Source organism: Cyclopterus lumpus, chromosome 8 (genome assembly GCF_009769545.1).
Source record: "Cyclopterus lumpus isolate fCycLum1 chromosome 8, fCycLum1.pri, whole genome shotgun sequence".
Lineage (NCBI taxonomy): Eukaryota > Metazoa > Chordata > Actinopteri > Perciformes > Cyclopteridae > Cyclopterus > Cyclopterus lumpus.
The window spans coordinates 9162356-9180169 of record NC_046973.1 but is presented as its reverse complement, the minus strand read 5'-3'; the positions used below and the strand labels follow the sequence as shown (position 1 = coordinate 9180169).

At 43.1% G+C, this 17814-nt stretch overlaps 1 protein-coding gene across 1 annotated transcript in view; it reads right to left on the bottom strand.

The window, feature by feature from the left end:
* jupb (junction plakoglobin b) overlaps nucleotides 1-14686 on the bottom strand; it is a 42196-nt gene extending 27510 nt beyond the window's left edge. Inside the window, exons 1-2 of the mRNA XM_034539219.1 lie at nucleotides 14671-14686; nucleotides 13250-13471 (exon numbers count right to left, since the gene is read on the bottom strand). Of these exons, the coding sequence (XP_034395110.1) occupies nucleotides 13250-13471; nucleotides 14671-14686 (238 nt within the window). The remainder of the gene's footprint in view (nucleotides 1-13249; nucleotides 13472-14670) is intronic.
* Between the last annotated feature and the right edge of the window lie 3128 nt (nucleotides 14687-17814).

The following is a 17814-nucleotide window of genomic DNA, read 5'->3' as shown; positions in this document are numbered from 1 at the left end:
CAATCCATCCTGGGTTAGTAGAAGATGACTTATCAGTAGGATTGGTCACTTTAAGCAGCACCATGTTAGCAGCATAGTAAAGTTGCACTTGAGCTAAGTGCTAATGTCGGCATGCTACATAATACACTCAGCATAATATGCTAATATGCTGAGTTCATTGTTTTAGCATTGTGACATTTGCTAATTAGCAATAAACATAAAGTACAATTAACCCTAACCCTAAGTATTGGACAATTAAAATGTGGAAGGTTAACCTGTGGGGAAAATGAATGTGTATACATTTTCATGATAATCCATCCAATAGTTCGAGCAATATTTTACTCTGAACCATAAATTTGAACCTCAGGGTAGACATTTTTAGGATACATTGAAATTTAATGGCAATCCATTTAATTTGTGTGGACCTAGAGATATTGCCAGGCAGCTATTGTAGGTAGCACTTTTTCAGTTTCATTTAAAAATAAATATTTGAGGAACACTCTTCTGGAAACCCACTCATCACTCAACTGATGATCCTCCAAAATGCTTTTTGGTTCCAAACAGTATTTTAACCTTTTGAATGCGGAACTTGATGTAATTTAATTAAGGGGATACATATGCATTCATATATTTAAGAATGACAAAATTAAGCAGTGAGCTAATTGCCAAGATTAATTGAGCAGAATAGAACCATCTGCTGTTGAACCTGAAGTTGAAGGATTTTCTCATCTTAGAGCTGATGACGGTTTGTGAAGGTTGAGGATTCAACCATATTAGTTTTAGCCTAAGAGGTAATTGTGAAGGAGGAAAATCAAGGACATGGTGTCTGTGGGTAATCTTGCTCTTACATGTGAAAATTGACTGGTTTGGTACCGATTAATGGGTGTCATGCGTTTATGTACTGTATATTCTTTTAGATTGATGTTAACTCCTTTGAACATCCATGAAACATGTGCCAATCTGTTCAATCAAAACATTCTTATAGAGCAGCTGTAGCTTCATTTGACAACACTTTGACTTTATTTTCTGATGATTTAGCCGATTTAATTAGCTAGGAGTAAGTAGGGGAGATGTCCATCAACTTTGCCTATATTTGAGCAGCAAACATCATTGATAAGAACACAGTCTGTCTCCTGCCCATCAAGTGCAATAGTTTGATTTGGGGAGTTAGGATGAAGTCAGTAATGAAGTGTGCAGTCTTATTTTATCCATTTTATTTTCTAGCGACTGGACATTAGCCAGGAGCACCTAACCGTGGATAACCTTGGGTCCGAGCTGTTAAGCTCTTATTCTGTCTCTTTCTGGGCCAGTCACACCACTTTCAATGGCATATGGTTCGGCCGGTCTGGTTGTGTTGTCTGAAGATTTTGTGAGCAATTCCACTGCACTAATTCAATCCTCACACTTTCTTTTCTGATGTTGATGAGTGTATTGTTGTTAATGGGAGCTACCAGCCACTATTTCTGCATGTGTCACCATTTACATAGAGGCCTCCTTTGGCTGTAGTGAATACAATGTTATGCTAACCTATAGGTTATATAACAGAATACAAAAAATTAAAGTTTAATACGCAATATTAATCAGTGTTATTAACCATGTACGGATTAGCATTGAGCATTTGCTAATCTGGTTGATTTTTTTCATTTAGTAATTTACAGTACATACTAGATTTAAACATAATCTAATGTAACCTAGTGGGAGGGACGTTGTCACCACTGGAGCCACTAGAGGGCACTGTACTTTGGATGAAGCCAGTAGCAAGGAGTGAAGAAGGAAGTGGACTCCGCTGTATCGGGTGACGAGCTGGTGACGGGTTGGTTGTTTTCCGTGTGAGTGAATATGTTTTAAATATTATTTCTATACTAAACAATCGAAAGATGTTCATTTATATGAGGGTATAGAAGTCGGGAAATGTATTGTGTGACGCTAAATGCACCGTTAGGGAGTTAATTGGCCCGATGTTTACAGATTGTATTTACATGTGCTGAGCGTTCATGAGGAGAATGTAAAGATAATAATGTGTGCCATCTTAAGACCATCCTACAGGGATACATTCTGTTATTATCCATGTTCGAGCACATTTACTGCATGTCCATTGTACTGAAAATAATGTTTATTTTCGTTATGTATTGCTGTGTGGGATGGGTGTCTGTGGCCACCGCATGTGCATTTGAGCTGGCACCAAGATGAAACGTAGTGAGTGTATTGTTGTATACTGCATGGTTTCTCTTTGTTAGTGGACCGGGTGTTTCATGTTAAGTTCAGAGTTAACTGTTTTGTATTGTTTGTTGTCTTTTATTTCTGTGTTAACAGAAGAACTACCTCTACAGTTATTTTTGCACTGTATTTATGCACTGAATGTATGCACTTGAATTATACACAGATTATTTGCACTTTGAGTTAGTTAGGTTTTCAAGTGAGATTCTATGTGCACCGTGTAAATGTACTGGACCGTCTTTGTTAAATCTATTCTAAATTGAACATTCGAAATTAATTTAATACTACTCTTAGAGTAGTCGAGAAATAAAGATCCCTGAAGATAGTGTTGTGTCTGGTGTCTCAGTTCAAGTTTCACCTGCCTACACTATAGCAAGGAATGTCTGTCTATCTGTCTGTGGGTGTGTCTTACGCATATCTTGAAAACCGCTTATCCAATTTATGTTTTGCCAGGTACCAAATAATCTGCTGTGTTGTCCCCTCCCATTACCATCTCAATCCATTTTCAATAATCTTTATTATAAAGCAAGCCATCTGTCTATGGGTCTATAGGCTAATAGGCTGCTGGGGGACGTTTTAGGATACACTGAGCTCCTCTCTCTTCTTCTCCCTCTCCTTATGTCGAATGTGTCATAACTCTGTTATGTTGTTCATTCTGACTAGTGTACTTCTTTCCATCCTGATAGAGGGACCCTCCTCTGTTGCTCTCCTCTGGTTCTTCATTTTTTCTCCCTGTTAAAGGGTTTTTTGTGGAGTTTTTCCTGAACCGATGTGAGGTTGTATGTGTACAGATTGTAAAGCCCTCTGAGGATAATTTGTGATTTTGGGTTATATAAAATAAATGTAATTTAATTATTACAATTTATATCTATGTTGGTGTGTTTTTGCATAATGCATGAATTAGTACAGTTTCGTGGAAAAAGTTCAACTCCCGCATTTTGTAATACCACTGCAATATGTGATAATGTAAAATAAGATGATAGTAAATTTATTTTATATAAAATTTCAGTTGTTTTTTTACAAAATTCAAATAAAGAAATGTGTACATAATAAAGTAAAAATGTCTTTTCATAACAGCATTTTGCTAAGCTATAACATAATGCTGTGTTTATACAAGAACAGTGGTTTTGTAACCTATAATGCAAAAAATGTGGGAGCGTGATCATTGAGATAATAGTCACTCATAAAGTGACACGATGAAGGTGCTGAACTTGCAGAGCAGAACATTTGAAAAGCTGTGAGATTTCTGACAGCACACTCAAAAAAGATGTTTGTCATCAAACTACAAAGTCTAGCATGGCGCCAAGCTTGCATCAGATGGAGACAGCAGTAGAGAAATTGATGCCTTGGAATAAGCCTTTCCTCAGGGGAAACAATAATTACTAGGTAGGAAGAGCAGCAAACAGAAAGTGCCGAATGCAAGAGAATGTTCTTATTGATAAAATAATTTGACTTCAGCAGCTGTGCTTCTTTCATGTGTCCTCGCTCTCAGCTCCTCCACACGCCTCCTCTCTATAAGAGGTGCATTTAAGTGATTGGAAGATTCTCCATCATGGCGGAGGGAGAAATGTTGTATGTTGCCTCACCAACAAGTATGTATGTTAGACAGTATGTTAACGAGTTTCACACACTGTAGTGGGATAAAAGGGTTGACATATGCATGACTGCTGTCGTTCTTTTTAAACAAATTAAATTAGAATATCTTTAATTTTATTCTTACAACATTTCCCATGATAGTTTTTTACATCTGGTCTCTATGTATCACAATCTGTTTGCATGCATGTAATATGAAATTGCATTTTTGTAACATTTACTGTACTTGATTTAGTGCCCAAAGAAGCTCTAGTGTAAATTCAGTCGGGATTAAACCATGTTTAATTCGGATTGTCCGACTGGTCCTCGGACTGTCCGACCATGTTTAATTCGGATTGTCTGACCGGTCTTCGGATTGTCCGACCATGTTTAATTCGGACTGTCCGACCATGTTTAATTCGGATTGTCCGACCGATCCTCAGATTGTCCGACCATGTTTAATTCGGATTGTCCGACCGGTCCTCGGACTGTCCGACCATGTTTAATTCGGATTGTCCGAGCGATCCTCGGATTGTCCGACCATGTTTAATTCGGATTGTCCGACCGACCCTGGGATTGTCCGACCATGTTTAATTCGGATTGTCCGACCGGTCCTCGGATTGTCCGACCGACCCTCGGATTGTCCGACCATGTTTAATTCGGATTGTCCGATCGGTCCTCGGATTGTCCGACCGACTCTCGGATTGTCCGACCATGTTTAATTCGGATTGTCCGACCTGTCCTCGGATTGTCCGATCATGTTTAATTCGGATTGTCCGACCGGTCCTCGGAGTGTCCGACCATGTTTAATTCGGATTGTCCGACCGATCCTCGGAATGTCCGACCATGTTTAATTCGGATTGTCCGACCTGTTCTCGGATTGTCTGATCATGTTTAATTCGGATTGTCCGACCGGTCCTCGGAGTGTCCGACCATGTTTAATTCGGATTGTCCGACCGGTCTTTGGATTGTCCGACCATGTTTAATTCGGATTGTCCGACCGGTCCTCGGATTGTCTGACCGGTCCTCGGAGTGATCGACCGACCCTCGGACAATCCAAGGGTGGGTGTCAGTTAATTGACTTGAAGCAGAGTGTAACATAATGCAGCACTGACTTGGAAATGTTCATTAATTGCATAGTAATAATTAATTGCAAAAGAGGATAAACAACGCGTAACTACGCAACGGTGGGAGGCAGATCATCTGCATTATAGGGCACACATGGTCCTGGCTGCCTCCACTCCTCAAACCATCACCCTCCGCCCAGTCCAGATGAACGGATTGAGCTGAGCACAAGGAGGGCCTCGGACTGTCCGACCATGTTTAATTCGGATTGTCCGACCGACCCTGGGATTGTCCGACCATGTTTAATTCGGATTGTCCGACCGGTCCTCGGATTGTCCGACCGACCCTGGGATTGTCCGACCATGTTTAATTCGGATTGTCCGACCGGTCCTCGGATTGTCCGACCGACCCTCGGATTGTCCGACCATGTTTAATTCGGATTGTCCGACCGGTCCTCGGATTGTCCGACCGGTCCTCGGATTGTCCGACCGACCCTCGGATTGTCCGACCATGTTTAATTCGGATTGTCCGACCGGTCCTCGGACTGTCCGATCGGTCCTCGGATTGTCCGGCCGACCCTCGGATTGTCTAATTCGGATTGTCCAACCGGTCTTCGGATTGACCGACCATGTTTAATTCGGATTGTCCGACCATGTTTAATTCGGACTGTCCGACCGACCCTGGGATTGTCCGACCATGTTTAATTCGGATTGTCAGACCGGTCCTCCGATTGTCCGACCATGTTTAATTCGGATTGTCAGACCGGTCCTCCGATTGTCCGACCATGTTTAATTCGGATTGTCCGACCGACCCTGGGATTGTCCGACCATGTTTAATTCGGATTGTCCGACCGGTCCTCCGATTGTCCGACCGACTCTCGGATTGTCCGACCATGTTTAATTCGGATTGTCCAACCGGTCCTCGGATTGTCCGGCCGACCCTCGGATTGTCCAACCATGTTTAATTCGGATTGTCCGACCGGTCTTCGGATTGTCCGACCATGTTTAATTTGGATTGTCCGACCATGTTTAATTCGGACTGTCCGACCGACCCTGGGATTGTCCGACCATGTTTAATTCGGATTGTCAGACCGGTCCTCGGACTGTCCGATCATGTTTAATTCGGATTGTCCGACCTGTCCTCGGATTGTCCGATCATGTTTAATTCGGATTGTCCGACCGGTCCTCGGAGTGTCCGACCATGTTTAATTCGGATTGTCCAACCGGTCCTCGGATTGTCCGGCCGACCCTCGGATTGTCCAACCATGTTTAATTCGGATTGTCCGACCGGTCTTCGGATTGTCCGACCATGTTTAATTCGGATTGTCCGACCGGTCCTCGGATTGTCTGACCGGTCCTCGGAGTGATCGACCGACCCTCGGACAATCCGAGGGTGGGTGTCAGTTAATTGACTTGAAGCAGAGTGTAACATAATGCAGCACTGATTTGGAAATGTTCATTAATTGCATAGTAATAATTAATTGCAAAAGAGGATAAACGAAGCGTAACTACGCAACGGTGGGAAGCAGAGCATCGGCATTATAGGGCACACATGGTTTGCAGAAATGTTGCGCAAAGGCACCGCTTCCGGATATCGTTTTGCGTAGTCCACAAGGACTAACACAAAGCGATATCTGTGTGCACTCCGGCGAAATGGCCCGATGAGGTCCATGCCGATTCGCTCGAACGGAACCTCCATTAATGGCAGAGGACGCAAAGGCGCCCTCGGAATGGCAGGGGGATTTACCAATTGACACTCCGGTCAGGACGCACACCAACGGCGCACATCCGTCCGGCCAATAAAATCGGGTCATTATCCGGTCCAGTGTTTTATCGTATCCCATGTGACCAGCCATCGTGTTATAATGAGCCGCCTGGAAAATCATTTCCCGGCGGCTCTTCGGCACCAGCAACTGGGTGCTTTCCTGTCCTGTCTGAGCGTCACGGCTCACTCTGTACAGTATGTCCCTAATCAAAGAAAAGTGTGGATATGACTGCGCTGCGTCAAGACGCACCAGGTGTGCGTCAATTCGTATCACTTAGTCCCGAGACTGCTCAAGTGGACAATCTTCCATGGAGTGAAACTCTGGAGCCAATTCCCCAGTGTCGGCTGGCCTCGCCCCTGAGCACAGCGCAGATATCGCATGTCCCTGTCGGCCGTGAACGCACCCCTGCCTCCTCCGTGGGGCAGGTGTTGGCCGGAACGAAGCCGGCATGAGACTGCTGTCCCCCTGTCCAGGGGAATGAACCGCCAGGTGGTCCTCCGCCAAGGGGATGGCGGTCACCAGCAGTGACGGCCGGTGGCAGCGGACCCACGCCGAGGTTCCGGACGGCAATCCGCACACAAACTGCTCGAGGACGAGCTTATCCACCACCTCCTGCGCCGTTCCCGGACCCCCGGGTTGTAGCCATCTGGTGGCCGCGTCCTTGAGCCGCTGCGCAAAAGCAAAGGGACGGTCCTCCGGCCCCAGCCTGGCCTCACATGGAGCTCCCCCATGAACTGACGGTTCATCTCCGCCTGGTCCCTCTGCATCGCAGCGATCCCCGCCAGCATCTGCCCCAGCGCCACGATCGGCTGGCTCGGCCCCTCCGGCTGCTGCTCTCGGCCCCACGTTGGGCTCCACTGTATCAGGTTTCCCTGTTACCCGGTGAGTCGCGGACTTAAACAGAGGCAGCAACACAGCTCGATGTGTTTCACAATGTGTTTATTTGCAACGATCACCATACAGGCTCAGTGACGGCTCCTTGCTCCTCTCTCTCGCCTCTCAGTCCCTCCTGCTCTTTATGGGGAAGAGACAGACTAACCCCAGCTGAGGCTGATTAACCCTCAGCCCCAGCTGAGACTGATTAGACATCATTCCGGGACTGTTCCCTGAGCCACACCCCCGCTCCACCAACACTACAGCTGAGTCTAACCACACCACACTGCCACAATCTTGTTTCAAATGTTGTCTGTACTTTGGTCTATGAGAAATGTTTTTTTTTGTAATCTATTGGCACTTTATTATCTGTATGCACTTTATTATCTGTTATGCGCATCACCATTGGACAAGAGAGAAATGTTTTTTCAATTCCTCTGATTGTTTGGTACATGTCGAAAAATTTACAATAAAGCTGATTTGGACTTTGAGTTTGACTTTGAAGATGGGACAATGGCCCATAGCTTTTACAGCCCACATATTACTGTTTACATTTAGTTGACATTTTTTTATTTACATCATATATAGGGCTGCAACAACGAATCGATAAAATCGATTAAAATCGATTATTAAAATAGTTGGCAACGAATTGCATTATCGATTCGTTGTGTCACGCGAATATTACGCCACCCAATAAGACGCAGAAATGTTTGAGTATAAAAAAATTAAAAAAGTTGAGTTGAGTGCGGAGCGAAGCAAAAAAAAGCCGGTAGAGCAAAGGCCATCGGAGAGACCCGTAACGTTGTGCGAGAACTAACGGTTATTTCCCCCGTGGTGGACGGCTGTTTCTACGGAGACAAGCCACGCCCCCTCCTCCCCTTCCTGCCTGCCTGCATGCTGCTGCTTTTCCGGCAGCGCTGGAAACGGAAGTTATCAAAACAGAGTCTGTGAAATCCCCCGAGCTGTGTGAGCCTACGTGTGATGTTATGAACCCAAACACCAGGGCGTTAGATGTTCCGACGTTTATGGGATGTCCACAACAAGTATGAAGCAGAACTAGTGGTTATTTATTCCTTGGTGAACGGCGGAAATAACTGTTTTTACCGAGACAAGCCACGGAGACAAGTCACGCCCCCTTTCCTAAGGTTTATAGACAAGTGTGTCTTATTTATGTACAATTTCTTTTTTCTTTTAAAAATGTGCAGGTGCGGCCTATATATAGGAGCACTCTATAGTCTTGTATTTACGGTAACTGTTACCTGTGCATTTTCTGAATAAAGGGTTGGAAATTAATGCTTTTTAAAAAAAAAATCTGATTCATCAATTAATCGAACAAATAATCGACAGATTAATCGATTATTAAAATAATCGTTAGTTGCAGCCCTAGTCATATATGATATATTTATATTTTGCATATGCATTTGCTTTGCCTAAGGTTCCTGAATGCATCGCTCTCTCTCTCTTCCGGTAAGCGTATTGCATCACTTCCGGTTGCCTGCTTAGCAGCTTGTGATGTTTTCCTCCTCTCCCCCTCCCGCTCCCTCTTGCTCAGAGTGTCTCATGTTCCTCTGCCTCCCTTAATGATAACGGTACATGCAACAAGTGTAGTTCATTTGCTAGGTTGGAGGCAGTTCTAAGTGGGTTAGATGCACGGCTCCGCACCATCGAAGCTCAGACAGTTACGTTAGTTAGCCCGCCCCCTCCCATAGCCGGCACTCTGGTTATAGGTAGCTCCATAGTCAGAAATGTGAAGATAGTGAAGGCACGGACCAAAGTCATATGCATCCCGGGGGCCAGAGCGGGCGACATTGAAGCTTGTTTAAAACTGCTGGCTGAAGATGAGCGCAGTTACAGTAAGATTATAATACACAGCGGCAGTAATGACTCCCGACTGCGGCGGTCGGAGGTCACCAAAATTAATGTGGAATCGGTGTGTACTTATGCCAAGACAATGTCGGACACCGTAGTTTTCTCTGGCCCTCTCCCCAATCTGATCAATGATGACATGTATAGCCGCATGTCGTCATTCAACCGCTGGTTGTCCAGGTGGTGCCCAGCAAACAATGTGGACTACATAGATAACTGGCAGACTTTCTGGGGAAAGCCTGATCTGTTGAGTCGAGACGGCATTCATCCCACTTGGGATGGAGCATGTCTCATTTCTGCAAACATGGCCAAGTTGATTAACGGATTTAATCCATGACCCAGAGTTCAGATCAGGAAGCAGAGTTGTAGTCTTCCACCCTTCTCTGCACTTCCATCCAAGCAGTTACCCACCCTTAACCTTAACTCTATAGAGACTGCGTCTGTCCCACGGCCACTTAAATTAATTAAATCAAAAGTAACCAGAAGAGGAGTCATACAAAATAACCTTATACAGGTTAACAACACTACTGCAACAGTGCAACAAAACAGGATAATTAAATGTGGACTCCTAAATATTAGATCTCTGTCATCTAAAGCTGTATTAGTAAATGATTTAATATCAGACAATCACATTGATTTATTGTGTCTTACTGAAACCTGAATGGGCCATGAAGAATATGTCAGCCTAAATGAATCAACTCCTCCAAGTCATATTAATACTCACATTCCTCGAGGCACCGGCCAAGGAGGTGGAGTAGCAGCCATCTTTGACTCAAGCCTATTAATAAATCCTAAACCTAAACTAAACTACAACTCATTTGAAAGCCTTGTTCTTAGTCTTTCACATCCAACCAGGAAAACAATACAGACAATTCTATTTATTCTCACTGCTTTGGGCACACCCTCGACCTTGTTCTTGCATATGGCATTGACATTGAGCATTTGGAGGTCTTCCCACAGAACCCTCTTCTGTCAGACCATTACCTCATAACTTTTGAGTTTATGCTCCCGGAGTATACACCGTTAGTCCATAAAATTAGTGCTGTAGCTAAATTTAAAGAAGCGATTCCTTCTGCATTTGATTTAATACTAGAGTAATAGAGAAAAATAAGAACAACCCCAGGGGTTCTCTTTAGCACTGTAGCCAGGCTGACATAGAGTCACAGCTCTGTGGAGCTGTGTATTCCTATAGACCTCAGTAGTAATGACTTCATGAACTTCTTCAATGAAAAGATTTGAACTATTAGAGGCAAGATTGATGAGCTCTTGCCCTCAACCAGTGCCGATCTGTCATCAAGAGGACTGGCCTTGGAAACGGCTGTATGCCCTGGTGTATATTTGGATAGCTTTTCTCCCATTAACCTAGACCAATTGTCCTCAACGGTTTCTACTTCTAAACCGTCTACCTGTCTCTTAGACCCCATCCCAACGAGGCTGCTTAAAGACGTGTTGCCTTTAATTGGCAACTCTCTGCTGGATATTGTGATTCTGTCTTTGCTAACAGGCCATGTACCACATTCCTTCAAAGTAGCTGTAATTAAACCTCTGCTGAAAAAGCCCACTCTTAATCCAGAGGTGTTGGCTAACTACAGACCAATCTCTAACCTTCCATTCCTCTCTAAGATCCTTGAGAATTTAGTCGCAAATCAGATGTGCGACTTTCTACAAGATGACATCCTATTACAGAGACTGGATCAGTCGATTGGCATTTCAGGTACCGCACTAAGTTGGTTTAAATCCTATTTATCAGATCGATCTCAATTTGTATTTGTAAATGATGAAGACTCAATGACCACCAACATTAATCATGGAGTTCCACAAGGTTCTGTGCTTGGACCAATTGTATTTACCTTATATATGCTTCCTTTGAGCAACATTATCAGGAAACACTCCATAAACTTTCATTGCTATGCAGATGATACTCAATTATATCTATCGATCAAACCAGAGGAGACCAACCAGCTAAAATTAAAGAATGTCTTAAAGACATAAAAACATGGATGACCTGCAACTTCCTGATGTTAAACTCAGACACAACTGAAGTTATTTTACTGGGCCCTGAACACCTCAGAGATCAATTATCTGGTGATATGGTTTCTGTAGATGGCATTGCCCTGGCATCCAACACCACTGTAAAGAATCTCGCCGTTATCTTTGACCGAGACTTGTCCTTTAACTCTCACATTAAGCAAAGTAAGCATTTTTTCATCTACGTAATATTTCAAAAATCAGGCACATCTTGTCCCAAAGATGCAGAAAAGCTGGTTCACGCGTTTGTTACTTCCAGACTAGATTACTGCAACTCCTTATTATCAGGCAGCTCTAATAATTCTCTTAAGTCCCTCCAGTTAATCCAGAATGCTGCAGCTTGTGTACTCACAAAAACTAAGAAAAGAGATCACATTACTCCTGTATTAGCTGCTCTGCACTGGCTCCCTGTAAAATCAAGAATCACATTTAAAATTATTCTCATTACCTACAAAGCCTTGATTGGTGATGCACCATCATATCTTAAGGAGCTTGTAGTACCATATTGCCCCACTAGAGAGCTGCGCTCACTAAATGCGGGGCTACTTGTAGTTCCTAGAGTCCTAAAAAGTAGGATGGGAGCAAGAGCCTTCAGTTATCAAGCTCCTCTTTTATGGAACCAGCTTCCACTTTCAGTCCGGGGAGCAGACACAGTCACCTCATTCAAGAATAAACTTAAGACTTTCCTGTTTGATAGTGCTTATAGTTAGGGCTGAATCAGGTTTGCCCTGGTCGAGCCCCTAGATATGCTGCTATAGGCTTATAGGCTGCTGGGGGATGTTTTAGGATACACTGAGCACCTATCTCCTCTTCTCTCTCCTTATGGATGAATTTACATCCCTCCATTGCACCTTATTGTCTTTGTGACTTCAAGTCTCATAGGGTCCATTGGACCTGGCAGTGTCTGATGCCTGGTGAGCCGGCCTCCCGCATTGGCCCTGCTGATGCGCCCCGCCCCCCCTCCTCTCTACCTCCTTCTGTTTCATGGATTGGAGGTCCATTCATAGATTGTCATATTCATGTAATGTGTTTATGTAACTTTGTAATGCTGTTCATTCTGTACACATGACATATATTGCATCTGTCCATCCGGGGAGAGGGATCCTCCTCTGTTGCTCTCCTGAAGGTTTCTTCCCTTTTTTCCCTGTCAAAGGTTATTTTTGGGGAGTTTTTCCTGATCCGATGTGAGGTCCTGGGACAGGGATGTCGTATGTGTACAGATTGTAAAGCCCTCTGAGGCAAATTTGTAATTTGTGATATTGGGCTATACAAAATAAACTGAATTGAATTAAAAGTGCCAGCACCACTGTGTCAAACTGAGCTTCAAACAGCCAGCTGTTAACTGCACATTTAGACACATTTGCTGTGATAGATTATCTCTCACAGTTTTATATTGAAAACGGATGAATGTCAGAAGAATTGCTTCTTCTGAAGGAGCAAGTCATTTTAAATGCATTTACTCACAAAAAGCTAAAAGTGTAGATATTGATCAATATTTCATACACATCTTAAATAAGAATGAATATAAGTTTCCTAAAAAATCAATTTTGTTTTGTCTGTCAGACAGATTTGTGGAAATTAATAAATAAAAGTAAAATGAATGTACCGGCAAATGCACTTATATTGTTGACTACGTATGCTGTCACAACAGTTCATTTATTCTAGCAAAAACCACAACCATGAATACAGAAGAGAGAGCAACATATAGAATACAGATCATTGTGATGAGGAACAAAGAGGAAGAATATGATGATAAAAATCAAAGGTAAAGGGAGAGAAGAGAGAAGGAATGACAGAAATAAATCAAATAAACCCCAAAACATTAACTACTGAAACCAACTGATGCTTGACCTGTCCCAGTTATAGTACTGTATAAAGTCTCACCTGTGGGGCTCTCTAGTCCACTAGCTGCTGTGTCTCCTCCTCCCCCAGTGGTGGCAGTAGCCGGGGCAGTGGTAGTACTACCAATGTACTTCTTACAGCCGCTGTACTCGGTGCTGCTCTCATCGTCCAGGACTGTGGTGGCTCCTGATTGGATTCCAGAGTCTGAGGCGTAGTAGGTCTGCTGCCATTCTGCCACCTTCACCACACTGTCCGCCTCACTCACTGCAGGCACAGTGCAGATAAACGTCATATTAATTGAATTGAATTGAATTCAGTTTATTTTGTATAGCCCAAAATCACAAATTACAAATTTGCCTCAGAGGGCTTTACAATCTGTACACATATGACTTCCCTGTCCCAGGACCTCACATCAGATCAGGAAAAACTCACAGGGGAAAAAGGGAAGAAACCTTCAGGAGAGCAACAGAGGAGGATCCCTCTCCCCGGATGGACAGAAGCAATAGATGTCATGTGTACAAATGAACAGCTTTAAAGAGTTACAACGCATTCAATGAATATTATGACTAATTAGTAGTATGCATGGACCACGATCCAGATAACCACAATCATGTAAACAGAGATAGAGAGGAGGGGCATCGGTAGGGCCATGGCAGGAGGCCGGGCCACCAGGCACAAGACATCGCGAAAGAGGCCCGACCAATGAATTACAACACATTTTCTATGTAACAGAGGGATCCTTCTCTGTTGATCTCCTGAAGGTTTCTTCCCTTTTTTTTACTGTGAAAGGTTTTTTTCTATTATTTGGGAGTTTTTCCTGATCCAAATTTTGTAATTTGTGATTTTGGGCTGTAAAAAATAAACTGAATTGAATTGAAACAACATGATAAAAATAAAACACAGTCAATCCATATGACATAAATAATACATAGTGTGTAGTAATAGCAGGTGTAGCACTAATAATACCAGAAATAATACTAATAATAATAGAAATATTATGCTTGAAGCCACCTGGTCAGCTTTTAAATACATGGCTGAACACCTCCTGTTTGAAGAAGTTGAGCAGTCTTCTACATTTCTTATGTATTTTCTAATGTTTGTCATTCAGTAATAGTATTATGGGTCGACAGAGCCGTAAAATGCTTGATATGTCTGTAAACAGCTATATCTACTTAAACTACACACAAATGACGAAGTGTCAGTCAACTGCCTCTGCAAATGAGTGTAAAAGAAACCGAATGGTATCTGAGGATTTCTACTTTGAAAAGTAGTGTGAGGATCAAGTAGGTGCCGAGGCATCAACACCCTCAGTCAGCCAATAGATGCCATCATTCTCACCTTCACGTAACACAGTAAGCAGTTTTGGAGTAAATGAACATGTTACATTAGTGACTCTGTTTATATGCTGGAAATGTATACAGCAGATAGAAAAGAGCTGGCTGCCGTGGTGACAGAGCACTTACTTTGCATGGACATCATCTCCACCCACTGGTACCACTGCCCTCACTGACCTCTAACCTGCAGAGCAACAGAGAGACACATTAGGGTTGCAAACAGGATTGCTGACAAGATGAGCCTTCAGTCACGTATCCACCATGTCTCTAATGAGTCCACATTCATGTTAGTGATATTTTCATTCTTTTCGAAGTGTACGTTTTCGTCACTGAAGATCCTTTTTGTCCTTAATCCTAAAACCTAAAACACAATAGTAACCCACTTGCATGAGTGCCGACTCATACCAGTATCGATAAGTGGGCTCGTCACAGCTGTAACTAATTACCGCCAACTCAGGTGTATAACCAGGTTGGGGCTTGTAGCGTCAGCTGAAGCGTCAGGGAAGACTCCTTGTATGAAGACTCGGAGGATAAAGACCTAGGAGTCTTTCGTGGGAGTCTTCGGTGGTGGCTGAGTGCGGGTGAGTATAAACATTTCCCTGTGATAATGTGTTTTCTTTCAATACCTGTGTGCACATCTACTCGTAGATACTATAGACCGCAGACTCGGTCACACATGCATCAAAATCCCTACTCTCTTATTTATCCCACCCGCTCCACACAGACCCAGCACCTCGTCACAGGGGTCCTCTGGAACTGCCAGTCAGCTAACCGCAAGGCGGACTTCATCTCTGCCTGACACATCAACCCCTGCTGCTCTCTCCTCGGCCTTCTCCTTCAGCCACACACCCAGACCCATTGGTTGGGGTGGTGGCACAGGTCTACTCATCTCACCCAAATGGAGTTTTGCTCTCTACCCCCTTCCATTATTCACCCCACTGTCTTTTGAATTTCATGCAGTGACGGTTACTCATCCGGTTCAACTAACCATTTTTTACAGTGTGTAAGTTGTAAAGAATACCCTCTCTGCATTCATTGCTGTTGTGATAAGAAATCATTTCTTTCCATAAAGCCCAAAACTGCCTGGGGAGCAGCAGCAAGATACACAAATGTCAATGTTGTGAAGCATATAAATCTCCAGAGAGCACCTTTATCTAGCTCCCAGAGGCCACGGCTGGTGAAAGGTCACAGTGTCTCATCTTCCCTGCCAAGAGCCCTTCACAGAACCCACTGCCTGGTGGGGATTCACACTGACGCTCAGATTAAGATGAAGTGTTTGTGTTTATGAGAATGCACACAAGATATTGCTACACTCAAGTACAGCACATCCACTCATAACTGATAAGTGGACTAGTATGGTCTGTTCACTGAAAGAGCTTCAACACTACATGTCATTCCCCTATAATCGCCTATCATACACTGATGGCACAGTCCTCAAGAGTAAGTGGGAGTTAAGTGTCCAATGACACATCGGCATGGCATGGCATCCTTCGGCATTCCTTTCATCAGGCAAACACAAACACAACTCCAAATGGATGTTAGGGATCTAGTTAAAATGATGTTCTCCAAATCCACTTTCAACCCATAATATAATAATGTCAGTAAATGAAAATGTAGTTTTGTGTATTTTATGTGTTTGCTATGATTGACATTGTGCGTACAGGAAGTGCAAGTTTAGCTACACTGTGGTTGTAAAAAGCTCTGTGACATCAGTCCCATCCAGTCAGCCAATATGTTCAAAACATATGTGAACCCCCTGGCTCAGCATTACACCAGTGGGCAGTGTAAAGGTGTTGACTCGGTAGGTTTAATGTGTCTCGTGGATGTACCTTATCTAAAAACACCATCGGTCCACATGAAATCAATAGACTCAATTACAACACATGTTCTGTCTAAGGGCAACAACAGCAGCTGCTTCAACAGTATAAATACAGCTAATTAAATTAACACTGACCTTTTTTGCCTGAAGGGTGTTGGTTAATCAATAGAAGTAGGCTACAGAAAGCAAGTTACTCATCAGCAACAATGATGACTGCAGCTGTTTTGATGACTACTGAGAAAATATCAACCTACACCAGGCAAAAAGGTTGAGCCCAAATACCTGGACATAGAGTATTGTCATTCCAGCTGGTTCCTGAAGATTTCTGAATCAGTTTTCTCCCACACCTTATTCCCTTTAGACAGCAAGAATTACAGCCTCACGGTTGTATGCCTCAGCCAACCAGTCAAGTATCAGATTACAGACATCTCTGTCCAAAATGTCTCAAGTTCCTTTATTTATCCTACATTTCCATGACATTGTTATAATTAGCAAATGGATTATTGAGTTATAGCCAAAAACGAGTTTGTGACAGTGACATTTGACCGTGGACTTTTAACCACTAAAATCCTAATCAGCTCAACTTTGTGCCTGATTTGAAGGCGATCCTGAGATATTGCGGTTAAGAAAATGGGACGGACAGAAGGGCTGTCACCATGGAGGCGTAAGAATGTGATCTGTATATTAATTTGATCAAGCTGCAAGTCAAAGAGCTACACATGAGCCCTTCCTCTACAAAAAAATACATTAAATTAACCCCCATCCTTAATTGCATGTATAATAATAATAATAATAATAATAATGATATTATATATCAATATACTGTTGATAAACGCCATTGCTTGACAACTCACAATGAAAAAGGTGATTTCAAACCAATGACAGTGCTGTAGCTAAATTTAAAGAAGCGATTCCTTCTGCATTTGATTCAATACCATGTCTTAATGTGACTGAGGACTCCTGTGCTAACTTTAGTCCGTCCCAGATTGATCATCTTGTTGATTGTGCTACAGGCTCACTGAGAATGACACTAGACTCGATAGCCCCTCTGAAAAAGAAGATGTTGAGGCAAAGGAGGTTTGCTGCTGGTATAACCCTCAGACCCTGCAAACTAAAGCAAACATCACGAAAGTTGAAAGCATATGGCGTTCCACCAATCTGGAAGAATCACGCTTAGTTTGGAGAGATAGTCTTAAAACATAAAAAAGGCTCTCCGTAATGCCAGAGCAGCATATTACTCATTAATAATAGAGAAAAATAAGAACATCCCCAGGTTTCTCTTTAGCACTATAGCCATGCTGGCAGAGAGGCATAGCTCTGTGGAGCTATGTATTCCTATAGACCTCAGTAGTAATGACTTCATGAACTTCTTCAATGAAAAGATTTGAACTATTAGAGGCAAGATTGATGATCTTTTGCCCTCAACCAGTGCGAATCTGTCCTCAAGTGGAGTG